The sequence below is a fragment of the Macaca fascicularis genome, chromosome 5 (genome assembly GCF_037993035.2).
Source record: "Macaca fascicularis isolate 582-1 chromosome 5, T2T-MFA8v1.1".
In the NCBI taxonomy this organism is placed as follows: Eukaryota; Metazoa; Chordata; class Mammalia; order Primates; family Cercopithecidae; genus Macaca; species Macaca fascicularis.
The window spans coordinates 120,625,141-120,646,813 of NC_088379.1; the positions used below are offsets into that span (position 1 = coordinate 120,625,141).

General features: G+C 35.1%; 1 protein-coding gene across 3 annotated transcripts in view; it reads right to left on the minus strand.

Moving 5' to 3' along the window:
* NDST4 (N-deacetylase and N-sulfotransferase 4) overlaps positions 1 to 21,673 on the minus strand; it is a 291,849-nt gene that overhangs the window by 248,004 nt on the left and 22,172 nt on the right. For 2 of the 3 annotated variants that reach the window (XM_074040976.1, XM_005555785.5), the window contains exon 2: positions 5,486 to 6,709. Coding sequence is in view for 2 of the 3 variants with exons in the window: in XM_005555785.5 (XP_005555842.3) it covers positions 5,486 to 6,463 (978 nt within the window). In the remaining variant the exon portion in view is untranslated. Of the gene's footprint in view, positions 1 to 5,485; positions 6,710 to 7,436; positions 7,488 to 21,673 lie in introns of all 3 variants that reach the window. The other variant, XM_045392807.3, reaches the window with a different exon arrangement.

The following is a 21,673-nucleotide window of genomic DNA, read 5'->3' on the forward strand; positions in this document are numbered from 1 at the left end:
TCAGTAGCATTAGTTGGAGAAGAGAATGATAAAATGAAATAAAGCATGAATAATTCTACAAAAAAAAAAACATATACAGTAGATAGCTTAGGCCAATTATAACTAAGTATTAGAAATAATGAACACTTAATTTCAGTCAAAAAACACGTATTCTGGCCGGGTACAGTGGCTCATGCCTGTAATCCCAGCACTTTGGGAGACAGAGATGGGTGAATCACTTGAGGTCAGAAGTTTGAGACCAGCATGGCCAACATGGTGAAACCTCGTCTCTACTAAAAAAACAAAAATTAGCCAGGTGTGGTGGTGTGCTCCTGTAGTCCCAGCTACTTGGGAGGCTGAGGCAGGAGAATCGCTTGAACCCAGGAGGTGGAGGTTGCAGTGAGCTGAGATTGTGCCACTACATTCCAGCCTGGGCAATAAATAGAGTGAGAATCCGTTTCAAAATGAAGAATAATAAAAATAAAATAAAAACTAAAATAAAAACTAGTATTCTTTTCAATGCATTAAAATTCTTTGCCTTAAAAGTACTTACTCTTTAACAGTATAATTCAGAATCTCTATCTCAAAAGAGAAAATTGGGCTCAGATGAAAATATGCCTTCACAAACACACACACACTCACCCAGACACACACACACACACACACACACACACACACACACACATTGATAGAGTGAGGTTGTGCTGAGGATAAGGCTATGTCTGAATTTGTTAATGCTCTTGCTATTCCAGTCTAATTGTGGGAGTGGCTGAAGAAGAGTCCAATTACAAACATAACCAAGATTTTTTATCCGTAACACTCCTGCTTTCCTTAATTTGTTTTATTGAGGAACAGAATACCTCTTTCATACCTTGAAATAGGGATGACATTTGAATTTCAAATTCAAATAGGTATTTCATACAAATTGAAATATGTATGAAATACCTATTAAAATACCAACTGAATGCCTCTTTTATACTATTTTGGAGTAATATAGAAAATTGTCAGTAACTATGCAGCACCATTGTTCTAGAATTGGGGTAGAGTTTGAAGGAGAATAAAATTCTCTTTGTGCACTAGTGTATTACTGTTGTACTACCAGAAAAAGAAAAAAAAAAAAAAAAACATGAGAGTGAAGAATATGAGACTATCAAAACTTTTTGACACATAATTGAAATTATTTCCCACAAAATTGTATTTATCCAAAAAATAAAGTCAAAAAGCAAAAACTGTGACTAGAACATTTTTTCTTTGGACATATAAGTAACCTAGTACGTAAATAGTTTTCAATTCTCAATTCCAATCAAATTTCTCATATTTATTCATTAATAGGTCTGAGGGAAATATTCAAATTACAGAAGTTTAAGAAAAACACAGATAAAATCCAGAAAGCTTATTTAATAAAATAATAGAAGAAAACTGCTCAAACCCAAGGAAAAACACAAATATTCAGGCAGAGGAAGGCCAAACAACACTACACCAAGACATGGTATAGTCAAACAGTAAACAATCAAAGACAAAGGATCTTGAAAGCAGCAAGAGAAAAGCATACAAAATATGCTTGAAGGACTTGAAGAAGGCACCAATAAATGGAAAGCTTATCCCCACTAGTAAGGTAGAAAAATTATTATTGTTGAATGTCTATGATATCCAAAATGATCTACAGATTCAAAACAATTCCTATCAAAATCCCAAGGACATTTTTCACAAAAATAGGAAAAAAAAAATTTAAAAGATATTAAAATGTATATGAAACTACAAAAGATCCAAATAACCAAAGCAATCTCGAGGAAAACAAATATACTTCAAAATATACTACAAAGCTATAGTAATCACAACAGCATGATACTAGCATAAAAACAGGCACACAGTCCAATGGAATAAAATGGTGAGCACAGAAATAAATTCTTGCATTTACAGTCAATAGATTTTCAGCAAAGTTTCTAAGAACAGATAATAGGGAAAGGGCAGTCTCTTCAATAAATGGTGTTAGGAAAACCGGGTATCTATATGCAGAAGAATGAAATTAGAGCTTCATCTCACACTATATTAAAAAATCAACTTAAAATAGATAAAAGACTTAATTGTAGGACCTAAACCCATAAAATGACTAAAAGAAACCATAGAGGAAACCTCTATGACGTTGTTCTGGGCAAGTTTTTTTAGATATGACCCCAAAAGCACAAGTAACAAAAGTAAAAATAAACAAATGGAATTACATCAAACAAAAAAGCTTCTATACAGCAATGGAAGCAACAGAGTGAAGAGACAACATAGGAAATGGGAGAAAAAATTGCAAACTATACATCTGATAAGAGGTAATAGCTAAAGAACATATCAAATTCAAGTAACTCCATAGTAAGAAAACAAATAACTCACCTAAAAAATGAGCAAAAGGCCTGAATAAACATTTATCAAAAGAAAACATAAATGACCAATAGGCTTATAAAAATACTCAACATCGCTAATCATCAGGGAAATGCATGTCAAAACCATAATGAGATATCACATCATACCTGTTAGAATGGCTGTTATCAAAAGGACAAATGGTAACAAGTGTTGGCAGGGATGTGGAGAAGGGGGAACCCTCATATACACGGGTGGAAATATAATTAGTATAGCCACTATGGAAAACAACATGCAGATTCTTCAAAAAATTAAAAATGGAACTACCATATGATCTAGCAATCCTACTATTGAGTATATATCCAAAGGAAATGAATTCAACTTATCAAGGAGATATCTGTACTTCCTTGCTCATTTAAGCATTATTTACAGTATTTAAGATATAGAATCAGCCTGAGTGTCTATCAGTGGATACATGAGTAAAGAAAATGAGATACATATACACAATGAAATATTATTCAGACTTCAAAAAGAAGAAAATCCTGTAATTTGTGACAACATGGATGACCTAGAGGACATTATGTTAATTGAAATAAGCAAGGCAGAGCAAAATAAATACATAATCTCACCTTTTTGTGGAGTCTAAAAAAATTAAACTCAAAGAAGCAGAGAGTAAAATGGTAGTTCCCAGAGGTTGAGAGTGAGGAGGTTGGAGAGATTTTGGTTAAAATACACAAATTTTCATGTTGATTGGAAGAATAAGTTGAAGAAACCTACAGTAGATTCTAGTAGTAACAATGTATCATATTCTTGAAAATTACTAAAAGAGTGGATTTTAAGTGTTTTCACCAAAAAATGATAAGTATCTGGGATAATTAATTCCTATGTCATTTTGCTGTATCTAAACATTTCATGATTTACACATATTTCAAAACATCATGTTGTACATGAAAAATATATATTGTTTTTGTCAATAAAAAAGTAAAAATAAAAATAATTCTGAGGGACAACCAGAAATAACAACAAAAAAGGCAGTAAAGAGTATTTTCTTCAAAAACACAGTTCAGTTAATATGTGTACATACATAAATATTATACATTACTTCATATACAGGATATAATTCTATCCATAAGAACACACACTAATAAATATATACACACACACATAGCCTTTCTGATTCTCTCTCTGTATGTGACACTGCTCAAGCCTTTGTTAAATTTCAATATTATTTTATTCTGTTTGGGGTTATGTCAGTTGAGAGAGCCATCAGCGACTTTTGAATATTATTTTGAGCAGCAGTGAGTAACAATTTGTTTTTCTATTTGAGAAAAAAGTGAAATAGCTGAATTTGAGCTGGTTAAATTCATTTAGACTTGTAAAGAACTTTTAAATTCATATTGTTCTTTAGCCTGAAACTTGGAAATGCTATATTTTCAGGGTGTGAAGAAAGGAACCAACCACTCAGAGAACCTTTTGAAGTAACTGGCCTCTTGTTAAGCCTATGGTTTCAAAATTAAAAGAACACTATCATTTATACTAATTAAAGAGAATAATACATACTAAAAATGTAAAAGAAAAAATGAGAAAAATCTGGATGGAACTCAATTGTCGTCACTTTATCTTTTCTTAACAGTCTTGAAATAAAATATTTGGGTCACAGTCAAGCAGTGCTTCATAGGAACTTATGAAAAACAGAGTTCATTGGTTCACATAAACTTTGAAGGTTTTTAAAAAGTAAACTTATTCTACTGCTTTCAATCATTTTGCTTTTCAGTGGCCATCAGGTCTTATGATGAAAAAAATGCCCTGTTATTTTGAAGAGGTATCTAAATTTTATCTTTGGAAGATAAACACTTTAACAGAAGATCCAAAAAAGTCAATAACACCTTAACACTCTTTGATTCCTTTATTATTCTCAATTGTGTCCTCTAATTTTTGTTTATGTGTTTGCTAAAATTATTTACACACAAAATAAATTTAGTTGTACGTAGGATGAGATAGTCACAAGTAAAAGATCAGGTGAGAGTACTGCATCAAGATTGTTTAAAAGATGATTATCTTCAGAATTGTGCACCTAATCTTGTGTAGCATAGTGGGTTTATTTTTTTTAGTAGCAATCCCAGGCTGAATCTGTTATTCAGTCTCAATTGATCAAAACCTAGAAGTGCTATCAGTAACATTGCTGTGTTTTCCCAAATAATGCAATAAATAAATAATATAGGTATAATAATGAAAGCTACCTGAGGCCAACCCAATGCCACATTCCTTATAAAATGATTTGTTTTTGCTAATATCTGTATTTTCAGATATCTGAACATTTCATATGAGCAAATATTATGCTTGGTTGAGATTGTAGAAAGGTCTTGTGCTGTTTCTCCATTATTCTATTTACACCACAATTTTCAAACCCAAGTTTGGCAGGATTTGGCAGGGTAAGTAATCCATAAATAGAGTTATATGGCTATCTTAGTCTCACTGTTACAAACTGCAACATGTGCTATAATAAGGGAGGCTGTTATAAGTGGTTCTAGGTGGGATGGGAAAGACTTAAGAAGAGGCAAGGAGGCCAGACACTGGCTCATGCCTGTAATTCCAGCACTTTGGGAGGTTGAGGCAGGTGGATCATGAGGTCAGGAGTTTAAGACCAGCATAGCCAAGATGGTGAAACCCCATCTCTACTTAAAATGCAAAAATTAGCCAGACCTGTGGCAGGCACCTGTAATCCCAGCTACCCAGGAGGCTGAGGCAGAGAATTGCTTGAACCCAGGAGGCGGAGGTTGCAGTGAGCCAAGATCACATCACTGTACTCCAGCCTAGATGACAGAGCAAGACTCTGTTCTAAAAAAAAAAAAAAAAAAAAAGAAAGAAAGAAAGAAAAAGAAGAAGAAAAGAAGAAAGAAAGAAAAATGAGGCAAGGCGATTAAGTTCACTAACTCTTTGGGGTATTTTAGCTCTGTCCCATTCTGAAGCTTCTGGTGTGTGTTGTATGTGTGTGTAAAGAATGGTTAAGTCTTGGTTCAAGATTTTTCTAAATGGCTATTTTATTTCAACTCTACTGCATCTTAAAACTTTAGTGATTAGTAATCTATCATATTTGGAATATTTTACCAGTACCACATTGTGAAATACAAATTTCGATGTTATTTATACATATGCTTACCTTCACATCTTTGACATTCATCCTTGTTCCCTCTTTCCCAACAAATATATCATCAATGTCCACAAGGATGTACCTGTCCAAGGACAATGTCAGCCTCTTCCCTGACAAGAAGGAGATGGCATCTATGAAGATGAGCTTGTGCAGCCAAAAGTTCAAGTTGTTGCCAAAAAGTACTCGCTGAATTCCATCATGAAGCCCCAGATCCTGAATCACCGTTGCAAAGAGTTTTTTGCTAGACAAGGATGAAAGGGATTTTTCTGTCTGTAATTCAGTTAAAAGTACAGGCTGGTAGGTTGAATGATTATATTGGAAAATAGTCCAGTCTTCCCCAGGAAGAGGGCCTTTCTCAACCTTGGGGCCTTTGGTAATATGTAGCAAAGGAGATTGAGGGTTAACAAAACAGTCCTTTAGAGCTAGATTATTGAAAAGGTTTAACGGAAAGCCTTTTAATTGTGTACTTGGTAAGCTGTTCTCATTGGCTTTATGAAAACCGATTATACTAACACTGTATTCCACACAGTATTTTTCTAAAAGCTCTCGATTCCATGAGTCCATGCTGACGTACTTCAGAATATTTTCATAAATAACTAAAGTATATTTCCCTTTGCCATTATCTGTAAGAGGAGGTATATCTCCCTTTCCAGGGGCAATGACCATGTGGTACTGAAATCGGCTGGACTCCAAAATAGCTATGATATCTTGACCAAGTTGAGAGTATTGGCTCTCCACAAAGAGAAGGACAGTAGGGTCAGTTTTGGATGTATCAATAGGTTTCACTGTTTTCAGCTCCATTGACCGATATGGTAGAATTTTGATGTCAGCGCATTCTGCTTCTGCAGTGGTTTCGATAAGTGTCATTTCCTGTTTGTAGCCAGAGTAGAGAAAATAGGCAGAAATGACAATGCTCACCAAGCAAAAGGTAGCTAAGAGAACAATCAATGTTCGAAAACTTCTCCGAAGTTTCACAATAAGATTCATTTTTTAAGATAATGTTTTGGAAGCTTTTCCCCAATTTCTTTTCCTAAAGTGCCATAGTGAATAAAGTATGAGATGTTGCAAATATGACTTCCCCAGAGTTCATGTAACCATTGCAAATCATGTAAAATGTTTGAAGGGAGCACAACTGAGTTAAAGCTGGAAGGCAATAGACGGGGAGGACATAAGTTGAGGAGATTTTGAATATGTCCAATATCAAGAATTGCTGCAGAATCCTCTAAGCATAATCTGAAAGAGAGGAGAAACGTAATAACTAAGACAAAAATAGAAATAAAAATATGTATTTGTATATAAATGCTGATGCTCAAGAAACATATATAGCAATGATAATTTTAGTGTTTTAATATGATAAAATATTAATAACCTGATGTTTACAGTCAACTTAACTACCAGAGTACGGTAGATTTTTTGATAACTTCCAGAACACAGAATCCAATTTTATTTTTGCCTAAACATCCATATGTATATAGGAACATGTATTGAGATCATTTTCTAACTAATCACACCAAAAAGGAAAAGAAGTAGAAAGTAAGCCTTAACCAAGAATGTCAGTTACCATAAAACTGTTCTGCAAAACTGATAACCATTATATGCATATAAAATTAGGAAATAAGGAATCAGGGACTTAGAGCAATTAAACATGTTCTTAGGTATCTGCTTGAGTCTCTGGAATTCCCAGCTGACTGAATAAATCTGTCTTAAGTTTAGGGTAGTTACAAGTTTTTCTCTTTAATAATATATCCTTTATCCGGACTGACAGGGAGCCACTTGACCCTCTTCAGCATTACAGCCCAGATACATAGGATTGCTCCTTCTTCATGCAGAAGCAGGCATTCTCATATCTTGCTAATGAAACAGAGGACAGAAAGCTTAGGCGAAAAGAACATTGGCATGTTAGTCTCAAAGCATATTTCCTAATTTTGCCTACTCCTGTAATAAGAATTAAAACTCTTACCCATTGTCAATTTTTATCCAAGAATCAGATGTTCTATTTCTCTATCACTTCCTTTAGTTCAAAAAAAAAAAAAATGAATGTAGAATGCATTTGTATTCCTTTGTTCTTGCATTGCTCTAAAGAAACACCTGAGACTGGAAAATTTATAAAGAAAAAATGTTTAATTGGCTCATGGTTCTGCAGGTTGTACAGGTAGCATAGCAGCTTCTGCTTCTGGGGAGATATAAGGAAGCTTCCAATCATAGTAGAAGGCAAGAGGGAGCCAGGTGTTTCACATGGTGGAAGCAGGAGCAAAAGAGACAGTGTGAGCTCAGAAGACAGGAAGATGAGGATATGTTTGGAACTTTGTAGAGACTGGTTTTAAATGGTAGTGACCAAAATGTTGATAGTGATATGGACAACGAAATACAAGCTGAGGAGGTCTCAGATGGAAATGAGGAACTTATTGGGGGCTAGAGAAAAGGTCATTTTTTGTTATGCCTTAGCAAACAATTACACTACATTGTGCCCCTGCCCTGTGGATCTGTGGAACTTGAACTTGAATGTGGTGATTTAGGGTATCTGGTGGAAGAAATTTCTAGCAGCAAAGTATTCAAGAAGTAGTGGGTGGATCAAAAGGTCAGGAGTTCAAGATCAGCCTGGCCGGGATGGTGAAACCCTGTCTGTACTAAAAATACAAAAAAACAATTAGCTAGACATGGTGGTAGGAGCCTGTAATCCCAACTACTTGGGAGGCTGAGACAGAGAACTGCTTGAACCCAGTAGGTGGAAGATTAAGTGAGCTGAGATTGTGCCACTGCACTCCAGCCTGGGTGACAGAGCAAAACTGCGTCCCATCCACCACCACCCCACCCCCAAAAAAGTGACCTAGCTGCTTCTAACAATCTATACTGGGGTACACAAGCAAAGAAATGACCTAAAGTCAGACTGATATTTAAAGGAGAAGCAGAACTGTGAGGCAATTAAACTCTTCTTTATAAATTACCCATTTGCAGCTATATAGCCATTTGAGAATGAACTAACACAGCATCAAAAAAAATTTCCCGTGGCCAGGTGTGGTGGCTCACGCCTGTAATCCCACTACTTTGGGAGGCCAAGGCGGGCAGATTACAAGGTCAAGAGATCCATACCATCCTGGCCAACATGGTGAAACTCTGTCTCTACTAAAAAAGTACAAAAATTAGCTGGGCTTGGTGGCGCACACCTGTAGTCCCAGCTACTTGAGAGGCCAAGGCAGGAGAAATGCTTGAACCCAGGAGGGGGAGGTTGCAGTGAGATGAGATCACACAACTCACAACTGCATGCCAGCCTGGCCAGTCTGGGCAACGAGAGTGAAACTCTGTCTCAAAAAAAAAAAAAAAAAAAAAAAAATCCCAAACTGCTTCATCACAAATGGACATACTTTTCCATTATTATTAGATGTTTTTCTTTGTATAGATGATTCTGACTTTTATGAATTACTTTCTATACAAGCTTACTTCATTTGTCTCTAAACTGTCAGAGTACTTAAATAATTTTCAATTTCCTAGTTTGCCAAACTTTCCCTAGGATAACTATTTTGGGTGAAAATAGTCCATGTTATCAATGTGTGATATATATATATATATATTTAAGATATTTATTATATCAGACATATTACATCAGATATAATTAAATTAGCATGTGTTTTAATGAGCATTATGTTCTATCACACTGGATATTTAATGGATTTATTTTTTTTAATTGGGGATCTGAGTGATTAGTGGTTATTAATGACTTAAAACTTTTTAAATAATTAAACATTACAATATTATGTCACTACTTTTCATTTTCCATTTCTATGTTCTAAAATAATCTCATTAGTAATTTAAATTTTAAAAATCTACATAATGTTGAAATGGTTGTTTTTGTCAGAATATAACTTTTAAACTTTTTCAAAAAATTAAAAATTTATGTCAAATATTTTAAATATTTTAACATTTCAGATTCCAAATATATAAATGTACCTTAGCTTTTCACTGTGAAACATATTGTACCAGTTTGCAAAGTCTCCCCAGTGACCTCACATTGACTTTAAAAACAAATGAATCCCACCTGTTGGGGAATTACTAACACTCTATTTGCAAATTTTATTTGTTTTATTTATTTATTTATTTTGAGACGGAGTCTTGATCTGTCACCCAGGCTGGAGTGCAGTGGCCTGATCTCGGCTCACTGCAGCCTCCGCTTCCCAAGTTCAAGTGATTCTCCTGCCTCAGCCTCCTAGAAGCTGGGATTACAGGCACACACGTTCAAGTCCTGCTGATTTTTGTATTTTTAGTAGAGACGGGATTTCATCATGTTGGCCAGACTGACCTCAAACGCCTGACCTCAGGTGATCCGCCCGCCTCAGCCTCCCAAAATGCTGGGATTACAGGTGTGAGCGACTACACCCAGCCAAATGAAATTCTTTAATATAATTGTCTGCTTTCCAAAAGTCTTTGTTTCAAAACTCAGCTCCCTTTAAACAAATTGGATTGCGTTTTACTAAAAAGAAATGGAATACAGAAATAAAAAGGCTTTGGTTTGGTATGAAACACGTAAAGCAATTATACTATATCCTCTACTTTCATATATGCTTGAAAATTTTCATATATAATTTTTTAAAATAAAAATCAATTAAATTATATATGTGTGTATATATATATAGTGTGTAGTGTGTATGTGTGTAATAATAATGAAATTGAAAGATATTTGGAACTTGTCAAAGGAGATTATTAATCTTATATCAATTCTTAGATTTATCCAAGCTCACATCTTTAATTTAAAAATCTATTTAAACGAACATAAAATCAGACCCACCCCATCCACACCACTTCCCTAAATAACCTGATAAGAGCAGATATCTACTTACATGCTTTGGAGGATTGCTTAGTATTTTAGGAATAAATTTAACCAGGAGATTCGGAGAGAAATTAAATGGATGACAAATTAACACTTTGTTAAATCTTTACTTCTTCTCACATTAAAAATGTGATTTTCATTTTTGAATATACAAAGGAGAATATGTCAGTTTTGCATATTTAGAATATCTCCTCCTAATGCAATAGTGAAAAATAAATTTAAAAAAAAAAAAAAACATATGGGGCAAGAATCTGCCAACCCAAAGAATAAATAAAATTTAAATGTGACATTTATTTAACACTAATATGTTCAGAGTTAGAAGAATGACAGATACATAGTACCAACATGGAAGACATATGTGTTTTCAATGTAAGTGTTTTAACTAATGGAGTTATCCTTCCCATTCAATTCTCCCAGTTCTCCTTCCCTGGCAAAACTGGCCAGTGGAGATGAGGAAGCCTGGACCATAAAACATGATATACCATAAATGTTTACTTATGTCTCACACCTGAAGTAAGAAATGGTATTATTACATTGTTTGGGATGCCAAAGAGGTGTAGTCTGTGATTAGTTTGAATCTCTTACCTACTGTGTGACCCTTAAAAAGGTGGGGGAAAAGGCATGCAGGAGTATGGATACGGAGAGCAATCAACGTAAGAATCTTATGTTGTTACCATAAGTCAAATAAGACAATTGAGATTATTTTTCAAAAGGCACGTGTTAAATGAGTCATACAAAATTTAAAACATTACTTCAGGATAATAACGAAGACATTGAACTGCTGCTATAATGGTATAAAAATATGTGGCATTTGTTTTTAAGTAGTCTAAGGTGATAGACCAAAATTTTTATTTTACCTTAATTAGTGTCTTCTTCAGGAAGACCCTGGGACAAGTTAGCAACAAACAGAAACGTTTGAGAGTTCTCCTTTCCCCACTTTCACCTTATATGGTGATGTTGACCTTTCATTATAGAAAGAACAGACAAATATGTGGATTACTGAGTAAACTGCATCTGTGGAAAAACTATTTTATTAACCACCAAACTAAGTAAGTTAAACAGGCTTTGGTCCCAATTCTTCTAAATCTGACTTTCCATATTCTAATAAATCTATTGTTAAAAATTTGGAAGAGACATCTACGCATTATTTGTCATGACAACCTGTCACAAAATGTGGACTTCATGACCCCTGCAGAGGCTTTGATGAGAAAAAAAGGGAGGCCTTTTTAGGTGTTGCCTTTCTTGTTCTCATTTTTGTTTTCTTGTTTTTACTTTCTATCCTTCCAAATATGGCTTATCACCTAGTTAGCAGTGGAATAAATACCTCCTAGAATCTTTTACTTTCTTTCAAGATTAGAAAATAATTATATGATGATATTAACATTATTGTTTTATATATCTGTTATAAGATTGCTTTTTGACATTTTCAAAATATGTTTAGAGATTCTCTAAAATACAGTTCGCAAAGTTAATTTGCCACATAATCATGGTAAATTTCTAGTAATCTCTGGTAGCAGCAGAGAAGGGAGTTAGTAAACAAAACAATTATAGGTACTACTGTAGTTATTGCTACTTTTTGGAAAGACTGAAATACAAAAGAAAGCTGGATACTAAATCACATTGCATATAGGTGTGGTTGTTTCTTTGTTTAAGGTGACCTGATGAGCTGTACAAATCACTAAAGAGCCTTATGGAAATTCAGCTGAAATTGAAAACAAGAGCAATGACGTTTACCAGCATTTAATAAATGGCTACTACTTGCTAGTAACTATGCTATATTCTTTTTATTCATCATCCTGTTTACTCTATATCGATCTATTTTTAAAATGACAAAATAAAAATTTAGAAGGTTTAAAAACAGAGCTAAGATTAAACTACTAATGATTTATTATACTAGGATTCTACAGTTGCACTGTTGAGAAGAAACAGAGACTAAATTAAGTGAAGCCAAAAACTTAGCAGTCAGCATAATTAAATAATTTAACTGCAAATCAGCAAGTTTTATTTCAATTTAAAAGTTCAGATATTCAAAGTCAAAAAATGTCTACTAAAAATGGAGAAAAATTGTAGAGGTGAATTCAATTGATTTAAAAGCAGCTGTGTTATAAATTTGAATGGTTTAAGAATTTGTGATAATTTCACTGTCCTTGACTTTTTGCGATGCCTATGAGGAAAACATTTTATTATATACTTTGTTTTTACCTGCTTCATGAGTTTTTTTGTTTGCTTTTAGGAATCATAAAGAATTAGCTCATATTTTATATTAATGAAACAGAATTTTTAATTAAAACTGTTACACAGACTGAGCAGTGGCTCACACATGTAATTCCAGCACTTTGAGAGTGTGAGGCTGAAGGATTGCTTGAGTCCAGTAGTTTGAGACTATCCTGGACAACAAAGCAAGATCTTGTCTCAACACAAAAGAAAATAGAAAAAAAAAAAAAAGACAGGTGCGGTGGTGTGAACCTGTAGTTCCAGCTGCTTGGGAGGCTGAGGCAGGGGGTTTACCTTGAGTCCAAGAGTTCAAGGTTGCAGTGAGCTATGATTGCACCACTGCGACAGAGGGATACCCTGTCTGGAAACACACACAAACCAGAAAACACAAAAATTATTATATAAACATTTAACAACTTTTAATATACATTAACCGCACCAGTGCTTCTTTGGGGTGAATTCCAAAATTTGTAACCATACAAAATAGTTTGGCTGTGTCTCCACCCAAATCTCATCTGGAATTATAGTTCCCATAACCCCCATGTGATGTAGGAAGGACCTAATGGAAGGTAATTGAATCATCATGGTGGTTACCTCCATGCTGTTATTGTGATTGTGAGTTCTCATGAGATCTGATGCTTTTATAAAGAGCTTCCCTGCTTTGTTCAGCACTCATTCTCTCCCGCCACCCTGTGAAGAGGTACCTTCTGCCATGATTGTAAGGTTCCTGAGGACATCCCAGCTATGAGGAACTGTGAGTCAATTAAACCTCTTTTCTTTATAAATAACCCAATATCAGGTATTTCTTGATAGAAGCGTGAGAATGGACCAATACACTAAACAAGTACCTCAGAGAGTGAGGCACTGCTGTAAAGACCCTGAAAATGTGGAAGCAACATTGGAACTGGGTAACAGGCAGAGGTTGGAACAGTCTGGAAGGCTCAGAAGAAGACAGGAAAGTAAGATAAAGTTTGGAACTTCCTAGAGATTTGACGAATGGCTTTGACCAAAATGCTGATAACAATTTTAACAATGAAGTCCAGGCTGAGGTGATCTCAGATGTTGATGAGGAACTTGTTGGGAACGGGAATAAAGGTGATTCTTGCTATGCTTTAGCAAAGAGACTGGGCCCTGCCCTAGAGATCTGTGGAACTTTGGACTTGAGAGAGATGATTTAGGGTATCTGTTGGAAGAAATTTCTAAGTGGCAAAGCATTCAAGAGGAAACTAAGCATGAAAATTTGGAAAATTTGCAGCCTGATGATACAGTAGAGAAGAAAAACCCATTTTCTGGGGAGAAATTCAAGCCTGCTGCAGAAATTTGCATAAGTAACAAGGAGCAGAATGTTAATCACCAAGACAATGGGGAAAATATCTTCAGGGCATGAGAGACCTTCATGGCAGCCCCTCCCGTCACAGAAAAATATGAATTAATCCACCAGGTCCAGAGTCCCCCCCCCCTGCTGTGTGAAGTCTGGGATTTGGTGCCCTGTGCCTCAGGCTACTCCAACTGTGGATAAAAGGGGCCAACATATAGCTCTGTCTGTTGCTTCAGAGGGTGTAAGCCCCAAGCCTTGGTGGCTTTCATGTGGTGTTGGGTCTGTTGGCACACAGAAATCAAGAATTGAAGTTTTTGAACCTCCAACTATGATTCAGAGGATGTATGGAAATGTCTGGATATTCAGGCAGAAGTTTGATGCAGGGGCAGGGCCTTCATGGAATACCTCTCCTTGGACAGTGTGGAAGGGAAATGTGGGGTTGTAGCTGCCCCCCTCCCCACAGTCCCCACTGTGGCACTGCCTAGTGAGAAGAGGGCCACCATCCCCTATACCCCAGAATGGTAAATTCACCAACAACTTGCATCATGTATCTGAAAAAGCCACAGACACTCAATCCCAACTGTGAAAGCACTTGGGAGGGGGGCTGTACCCTGAAAAGCTACAGGAGTGGAGCTCCCCAAGGTCATGGGAGCCCACCTCTTGCATTAGCGTGATCTGGATGTGAGACATGGAGCCAAAGGAGATTATTTTGGAACTTTAAGCTTAATGATTGCCCTATTGGATTTCAGAATTTCATGGGGCCTGAAGCCCCTTTGTTTTGGCCAAATTCTCTCATTTTGAATGGGTATATTTACCCAATGCCTGTATCCCCATTGTATCTAAGAAATACCTAACTTACTTTTGATTATATAGGCTCATAAGCAGAAGGGACTTGCCTTGTCTCATATGAGACTTTGGACTTGGACTTTTTGGTTAATGCTGGAATGAGTTAAGACTTTGGAGGACTGTTGGAAGGGCATGATTGTATTTTAAAACGTGAGGACATGAGATTTAGGAGGGGCAGGGGGCATAATAGTATGGTTTGGCTCTGTGTTCCCACCCAAATCTCATCTCGAATTGTAGTTCTCGTAATTCTCACGTGTCATAGAAGGGACCCGGTGAAGGGTAATTGAATCATGAGGGTGGTTATCCCCATGCTCTTCTCATGATACTGAGTGAGTTCTCATGAAATCTGATTGTTTTATAAGGTGATTTCCCCCCTTTGCTCAGCACTCAATCTCTCCTGCCACCCTGTAATGAGATGCCTTCTGCCATGATTTTAAGTTTTCTGGGGCCTCCCCAGCCATGTGGAACTGTGAGTCAATTAAACTTCTTTTCTTTATAAATTTCCCAGTCTTGGGTATTTCTTCACAGTAGTGTGAGAATGAATTAGTACCTCATCTTTCAAGAGAGATGTAGTATTTCTCAAATTACATTTCACCAACACGTAAGTGAAAATGAAGTAGACCAGAATAGAAATATTGTCAAACTTCATGTACGGCAGAGGTAAGTAGTGCTTTATGAAACTTTATGTTATGGTGCCCCTGTATGCATGTGTGTGTGTATTTGTATACCAATGTAAGATTATTTCTTATTCTGGGTGATGGTAAAAACTGTTTGAGGAGTGCTACTCAATAGGTCACAGCTAATGCAAATTATTTAATCTGTTGTTAAAATAATTATAAATATCTTAAAGGTTTTAGCTAAAGATCAATGCAGTCTCTTATGAATCTGAGTGGTTTCAGAAAATATCCAATATTGATGAAATAGTAGTTGAGACTATGAAATGGTTGATATCATATGGCTGGTCCCATGGAATTCCTTTCAGCTTCTAGGCCAAAAATATTATGATATTATTCTCGTAGCAACCACTGCTACATAAGTCATAACTTTTTCAAAATAGAGGTACAAAATAATGAGTAATTGTTATATTTAATCAAAATCGAAGTAGTACGTCCAGTTTATAATTTTCTGCAGAAACGATCTTTTCTATACCTATAAATAACCAGTTGATTATCACCTAACTTTCATGCACTTCATATTTTCTTGATTTCAGTGACATAATATAAATTTATTTTAGTCCCCAAAGTGTGGATTTTTACCAGTACAGACTCTTAAAAGTGTCATTTCAAACATAATGATAACATTACTACCATAATACTATATTGTAACATAATATTATACTAGGTACATAGCTCTGAGCTATCAGCTACATTCATACTTCAAAATATTATGAAGTCAACTCAGTAAATAGAAGAGTAAATGTCAGGCGATTTCTTTTATCACCATTTCCTGCAGAGATATGTATAGTACCTATTTACCCTTTTCTTAGTTCTTATTTTCTAAAGCAAAGAAACATGATTTTTTAAATATAGAGTCTAATTTATTAAAATCAACTGCAAATTTCTGTGCATTCATCTTGCTTATTAGAAAAACATGGAGATTTTGGAAATAAGGAAACGTTTATGTGGATATTTGTTCTGCTTTGCCATATAAGATTTAAGTAAAGTAGTAGACATGCTATCCGTGGCCAAGTTGAGAGGTCTGATAATCACTGCTTGGAACTTTCTATTTATATTTATAGCTAAGATTTCATCACTGAATTTTACCATTATACTACTAAAATAATAATCAGATCTCCAGAATGTGTGGACCAGAATTAAATAGGATTAGACAATTTTTGAATGAGTAGATCTGCCTCAGGGTTTCTGACATTCAGACAATTTCCTCAGGACCTTAGGATGACTTTGGGATAAATTTGTGACTCTGTCTCATATTTATAGATTTGGAGGTAATATTTACAATGGGACATTTATAATCAAACTGGAACCAGACAGGCTATCTACAATTCAGTCCAATCCTGGATTTGCTCCTATTTTTCTCTTTCATGTAAGAAGTCAAGGCATTTTCCGACATCCATTCAGCAAATATATGTATTAACATTTATTAAGAGCCTATTTACCAAGTACATGTGCGAATTCGAGTATTTCTCTTATTATCAGCAAAAACATCTAAATTATTTCGTTTTAATCTGTTCTCTGTTTCTTCCTTTTCCTATTTCCCTTTCACCTTTAGAATATTTTTTCTTTTCTTATATTTTTCCTTGACAGTGGATGGTTTTAAAGTTACTGACTTAAGCTTATGCTAATGGAGTTCATGTGAAAAGTGTGGGCATTAATCTGCTAATCTATATAACAATGTTGTGATTTCCTGTCTTGATTTTTGTTCACTCCATATAAGCAATTTATATGGAAGCTACAAAAGATGACTGAGGAAATATAATATCATGATATGCCTTCCTGCTTAGATGTAATATTATTAACCATTTTCTTTCAAAAGTAAACAATTTTTCTGTAACTTATCTGCAAGGATGATGTGAAAATGTTTCAGAAACTCAACTGCTTTTTTTCTTTTTTTTTTTTTTTTTTTTTTTTTTTGAGACGGAGTCTCGCTCTGTCGCCCAGCCCAGGCTGGAGTGCAGTGGCGCGATCTCGGCTCACTGCAAGCTCCGCCTCCCGGGTTCACGCCATTCTCCTGCCTCAGCCTCCCGAGTAGCTGGGACTACAGGCGCCCACAACCGCGCCCGGCTAATTTTTTGTATTTTTAGTAGAAACGGGGTTTCACCGTGGTCTCGATCTCTTGACCTTGTGATCCGCCCGCCTCGGCCTCCCAAAGTGCTGGGATTACAGGCGTGAGCCACCGCGCCCGGCCAACTGCTTTTTTTCTTAACAAAATGTATATATATTTTATACTTGAAAGTATTATAAATTTTGTAAACCCATAATATTAAAAATAAAATGAACATTAACAGATTCTTGTTTCTCTTTCTATATTTTTCTGTATGTGTTTTTATAGTTTAAAATATAATTTTTATTGTATTTTTATACTAAGAATTATGACAGTTAAAAGGGAAATGTGATTAAGACATCTTTGAAGTATACATCATTATTTTATTTCTATTTCCCCAACTTATACTATTTTGATGATTTCAATAACTTTCTAAGCCACATGGCCTCTCTCCCAAGCTGCACAATCTTCTACTTTACAAAGCAAACAGAAAGCAAAGGTTGAACTGGCTCAAAATTATGCAGGGAGCCAAACTGACTCCCTCCCACTAATGTTTCCCAAACTGAAAAATTCTCACTGTCCTTACCTGCCTCCTGATTCCATAGATAATGTATATCTCTTCTAAAGTTATTTTTTATTTTTTATTTTTTTGCCTCCACCTATTTTCTAGAACTTCAACCTCTCTTTTCTGGGGACTTAAAAAAAATGGTATAATGCTTTGTTAGTAACTGACCATAAACAGCATCTAAATATGTTTCATTTGTAGACCATAAACCGTATCTAAATATGTTTCATTTGTAATTATAATCTTTAGATATCTGAATGGCTTCAGTCCCTACCACTGCCTCACCTTTCCTAGTTTCTGGGTTCTGTATTTATTTTAGTTGGAGACTCCAGGTATCATTTTGTTAACAAGTTTAGCTCATGCCCATGTTCGTAACATTTTCTGTCACACTCAACGCCACCCCCACCCCCACCCCCAATCCAAGCAACTGCCCTAATTTTTCTCTTTAGCTTCAGAGTCAAGCTTTTTGAGAGTTTACTCTTATAAAATGTTTCATCTTGTTATTTCTGTACTTTATGTGTTGAACCATTTACAGTTCTGGAATGACCCAGGTTATCTCTTTTATCTTTAAGTCTAATCAGTTCTTATTCATTTTTAGAAAGATTCAGCTTGGATAAAACTACCTCAAAAAAGTCACCCCTGGCATTACAGAAGTTAGGTTAGTAAGTGTGTCTCCACTATGCTCTCATAGTACAGCCTGAAACACAGACATTTTAATTGAGTAATTGTCCATGGATTTCCACTAAGGCAGGAACTGTGATTTATTCAGAATTGAATCTTCTGCATTTTGTAAACCTCCTGCTACCTAATGCACAAAACAATTACGCCAAAACAACAATAACTGTATTTATGTCTTGCATATATTCACCATCTTTCTCTACCCCAAAGTACAACTCAAATGATCTTTTCTCCAGACACTTGTTGGGAAAGGTGGTGGAGGATGGAAGGAGTCTGAAGTTCAGTATCTTCATTTTCTAAATGGAGGATATAAAAAGGTTGTATTTCTGTTTTCATGTATACACTCCAGGGAAGATTTGGAAGGATGCTCAACGAAATATTGATCGTCTCTGTTTTGTACTTTTCTATCTTATTTCATTTTTTCAAGAATCATGTACTATCTGTATAAAAGCACAAAAATGTAGGGAAAAAATTTTAAATGGGTGAGTTTCATAACTGTAAGTTTGCTTCAAACTATAAAATTCTATAATCTTATGAATAACAAGTCTTTCCTATTCATTTCTGCCCCTGGTAGTCTTTCTTACTCTAAATCTCTGAAGAATATGTTGTCTTTATCTTTTTTATAATACCTTTGCATTTTTACATAACTGCTTTATGTGTCTTCTGCAGAAGACTGTGGGTACATTTTCCATAGCCTAGTCTATATAGAAAACTTCTCTTTTCATAATGAGCTAGTTAGTTTATTTTCCTTCAAGCATAACCCAATACTAAATTAGACACACAGTAGATCAGTAACAATCTTGAGTAACTCAGTTAAATTGATGTTCAATGTTATAATGTTTTAATAGATTTTATTGGAACAATGATCTCAGAATCAAGCCTAAGGTTTTGAAAATTGGAAAATCAATTGCACAAAATTATCTCTAAGTTTACTTATTATCAACCAGACCCCTTTTGTAGTCACAAGATATGTAGGTCTGGAGAAATCTGGATTATATTAATATTGGTATATGTCCCCGCAGAATTTATATATTTATTTATATTAATTATATTTTTATTTTTTGGTAAGCACACAAAATTTGATCTACCGTCTTCACCAAGTTTAAGTGTAACACGTAGTGTTATTGTTCCAGTATTATTTAAAAGTTGCAGCTTATTATTTTTAAATACAATAGTAAATGTATCATTTCTACCTCAATCATTAATTTTTTATGTTATTTCTTAGAAGACTTTTTCTGATGAATTTTTTACTACTTAATCCTTTCTCTTGTATTTCAGAGAAGGAAATACATATTTTTACTAGGCACAAAACCTAGCTACAAAGGACCTGTAAAGTACCGCTACCAATAGAATAACCTACTCTACAGAGTTATGTTCTTTACTTTAAAAAGGTTTTTAAAAATGATATTTATACCTAATTTTTATTTTTGAAAAATCCAAAATAATTAGAGAAGACAATGTATTATGAAGAATGGATACTTCCTAAAGTTGTAAAATACCCAAAACTAAAATGAAAAAGGATCTAATTAAATTACAAAAAGATAACATAATAAAATGAAATAATTTATTCTCAATCCAGTCACCATTTTTATAACAGAGGCCATAAAACACATTTATTAATTATATTTGATATTTGTTTTTCTATAATTAGGAAATAATAATCTGTCTATTGGTATATCACGTTTATGTGAAAGGAGAAAATAAAAAATTTGCTTTTTTTAATGGGTATTTCTGAACACTCTTTTGGTCTCCTAACTTTTTCAACACTAGAGGGCAATATACTCTTGCTTTTATTGCAAAAATAGGCCAACAGCTCCTGTTCTCCATTGACAGGTTACTAAACTAAAGAAAGTGTTAACTAGGTAAGCCCAAGGAGTATAGTTAACTGAGCTCTCAGGATCAGCATCATGCTGTTGACATGAGGGAAAGATCAATGACTCAATGTCAGAATACTAATTTTGCCACAATTACACACCAAATACATTTTAACCAATTCTCTTCTTCACATTTGTAATGAACAGCCATTTTTATATTGCTTGTATGGTTCCCTGCTTCTGAAGTTTTATTTCTGTTTTTCAATATACATCTTTTTGTTACTGTTGTGCACAAAAGAAGAAGAAAAAAAACATCAGCTCTGCTTAATATGTTGCTAATTTTTGTGACTTTTAAGATCTAAATCTTTTTTTGAAAGGAAGATAGGTACAATAGCTACAATTCAAATATATCTAAAACAAATTTTGATACACGTTGGTTTCAAATTACCATTTATCTAGTATATATTTATTTTATTTTAAGTGTATACAATAATATGCATTTGTTTTGGCGAAATAAATTTGCTTTTTCATGTTACATTTCTCTGTTATGCATACATGCCTGTATAATAATTTCATTTATAAGAAATGACAACATTTCTGGCCGGGCGTGGTGGCTCAAGCCTGTAATCCCAGCACTTTGGGAGGCCGAGACGGGCGGATCACGAGGTCAGGAGATCGAGACCATCCTGGCTAACCCGGTGAAACCCCGTCTCTACTAAAAATACAAAATCTAGCCGGGCGAGGTGGCGGACGCCTGTAGACCCAGCTACTCGGGAGGCTGAGGCAGGAGAATGGTGTGAACCCGGGAGGCGGAGTTTGCAGTGAGCTGAGATCCGGCCACTGCACTCCAGCCTGGGCGACAGAGCCAGACCCCGTCTCAAAAAAAAAAAAAAGAAAAAGAAAAAGAAAAAGAAATGACAACATTTCTAAAGATTCGAATCTGCTAAAATAATTAATCATTTCTTTCTTTTTTTTTTTCTTTCTTTCTTTTTTTTTTTTTTTTTGAAACAGAGTCTTGCTCTGTCACCCGTGCTGGAGTGCAGTGGCGCGATCTCGGCTCACTGCAAGCTCCGCCTCCCGGACTCACGCCATTCTCCTGCCTCAGCCTCTGGAGTACTTGGGGCTACAGGCGCCCGCCACCGCTCCCGGAGAATTTTTATTTATTTATTTATTTATTTTGTATTTTTAGTGGAGATGGGGTTTCACTGTGTTAGCCAGG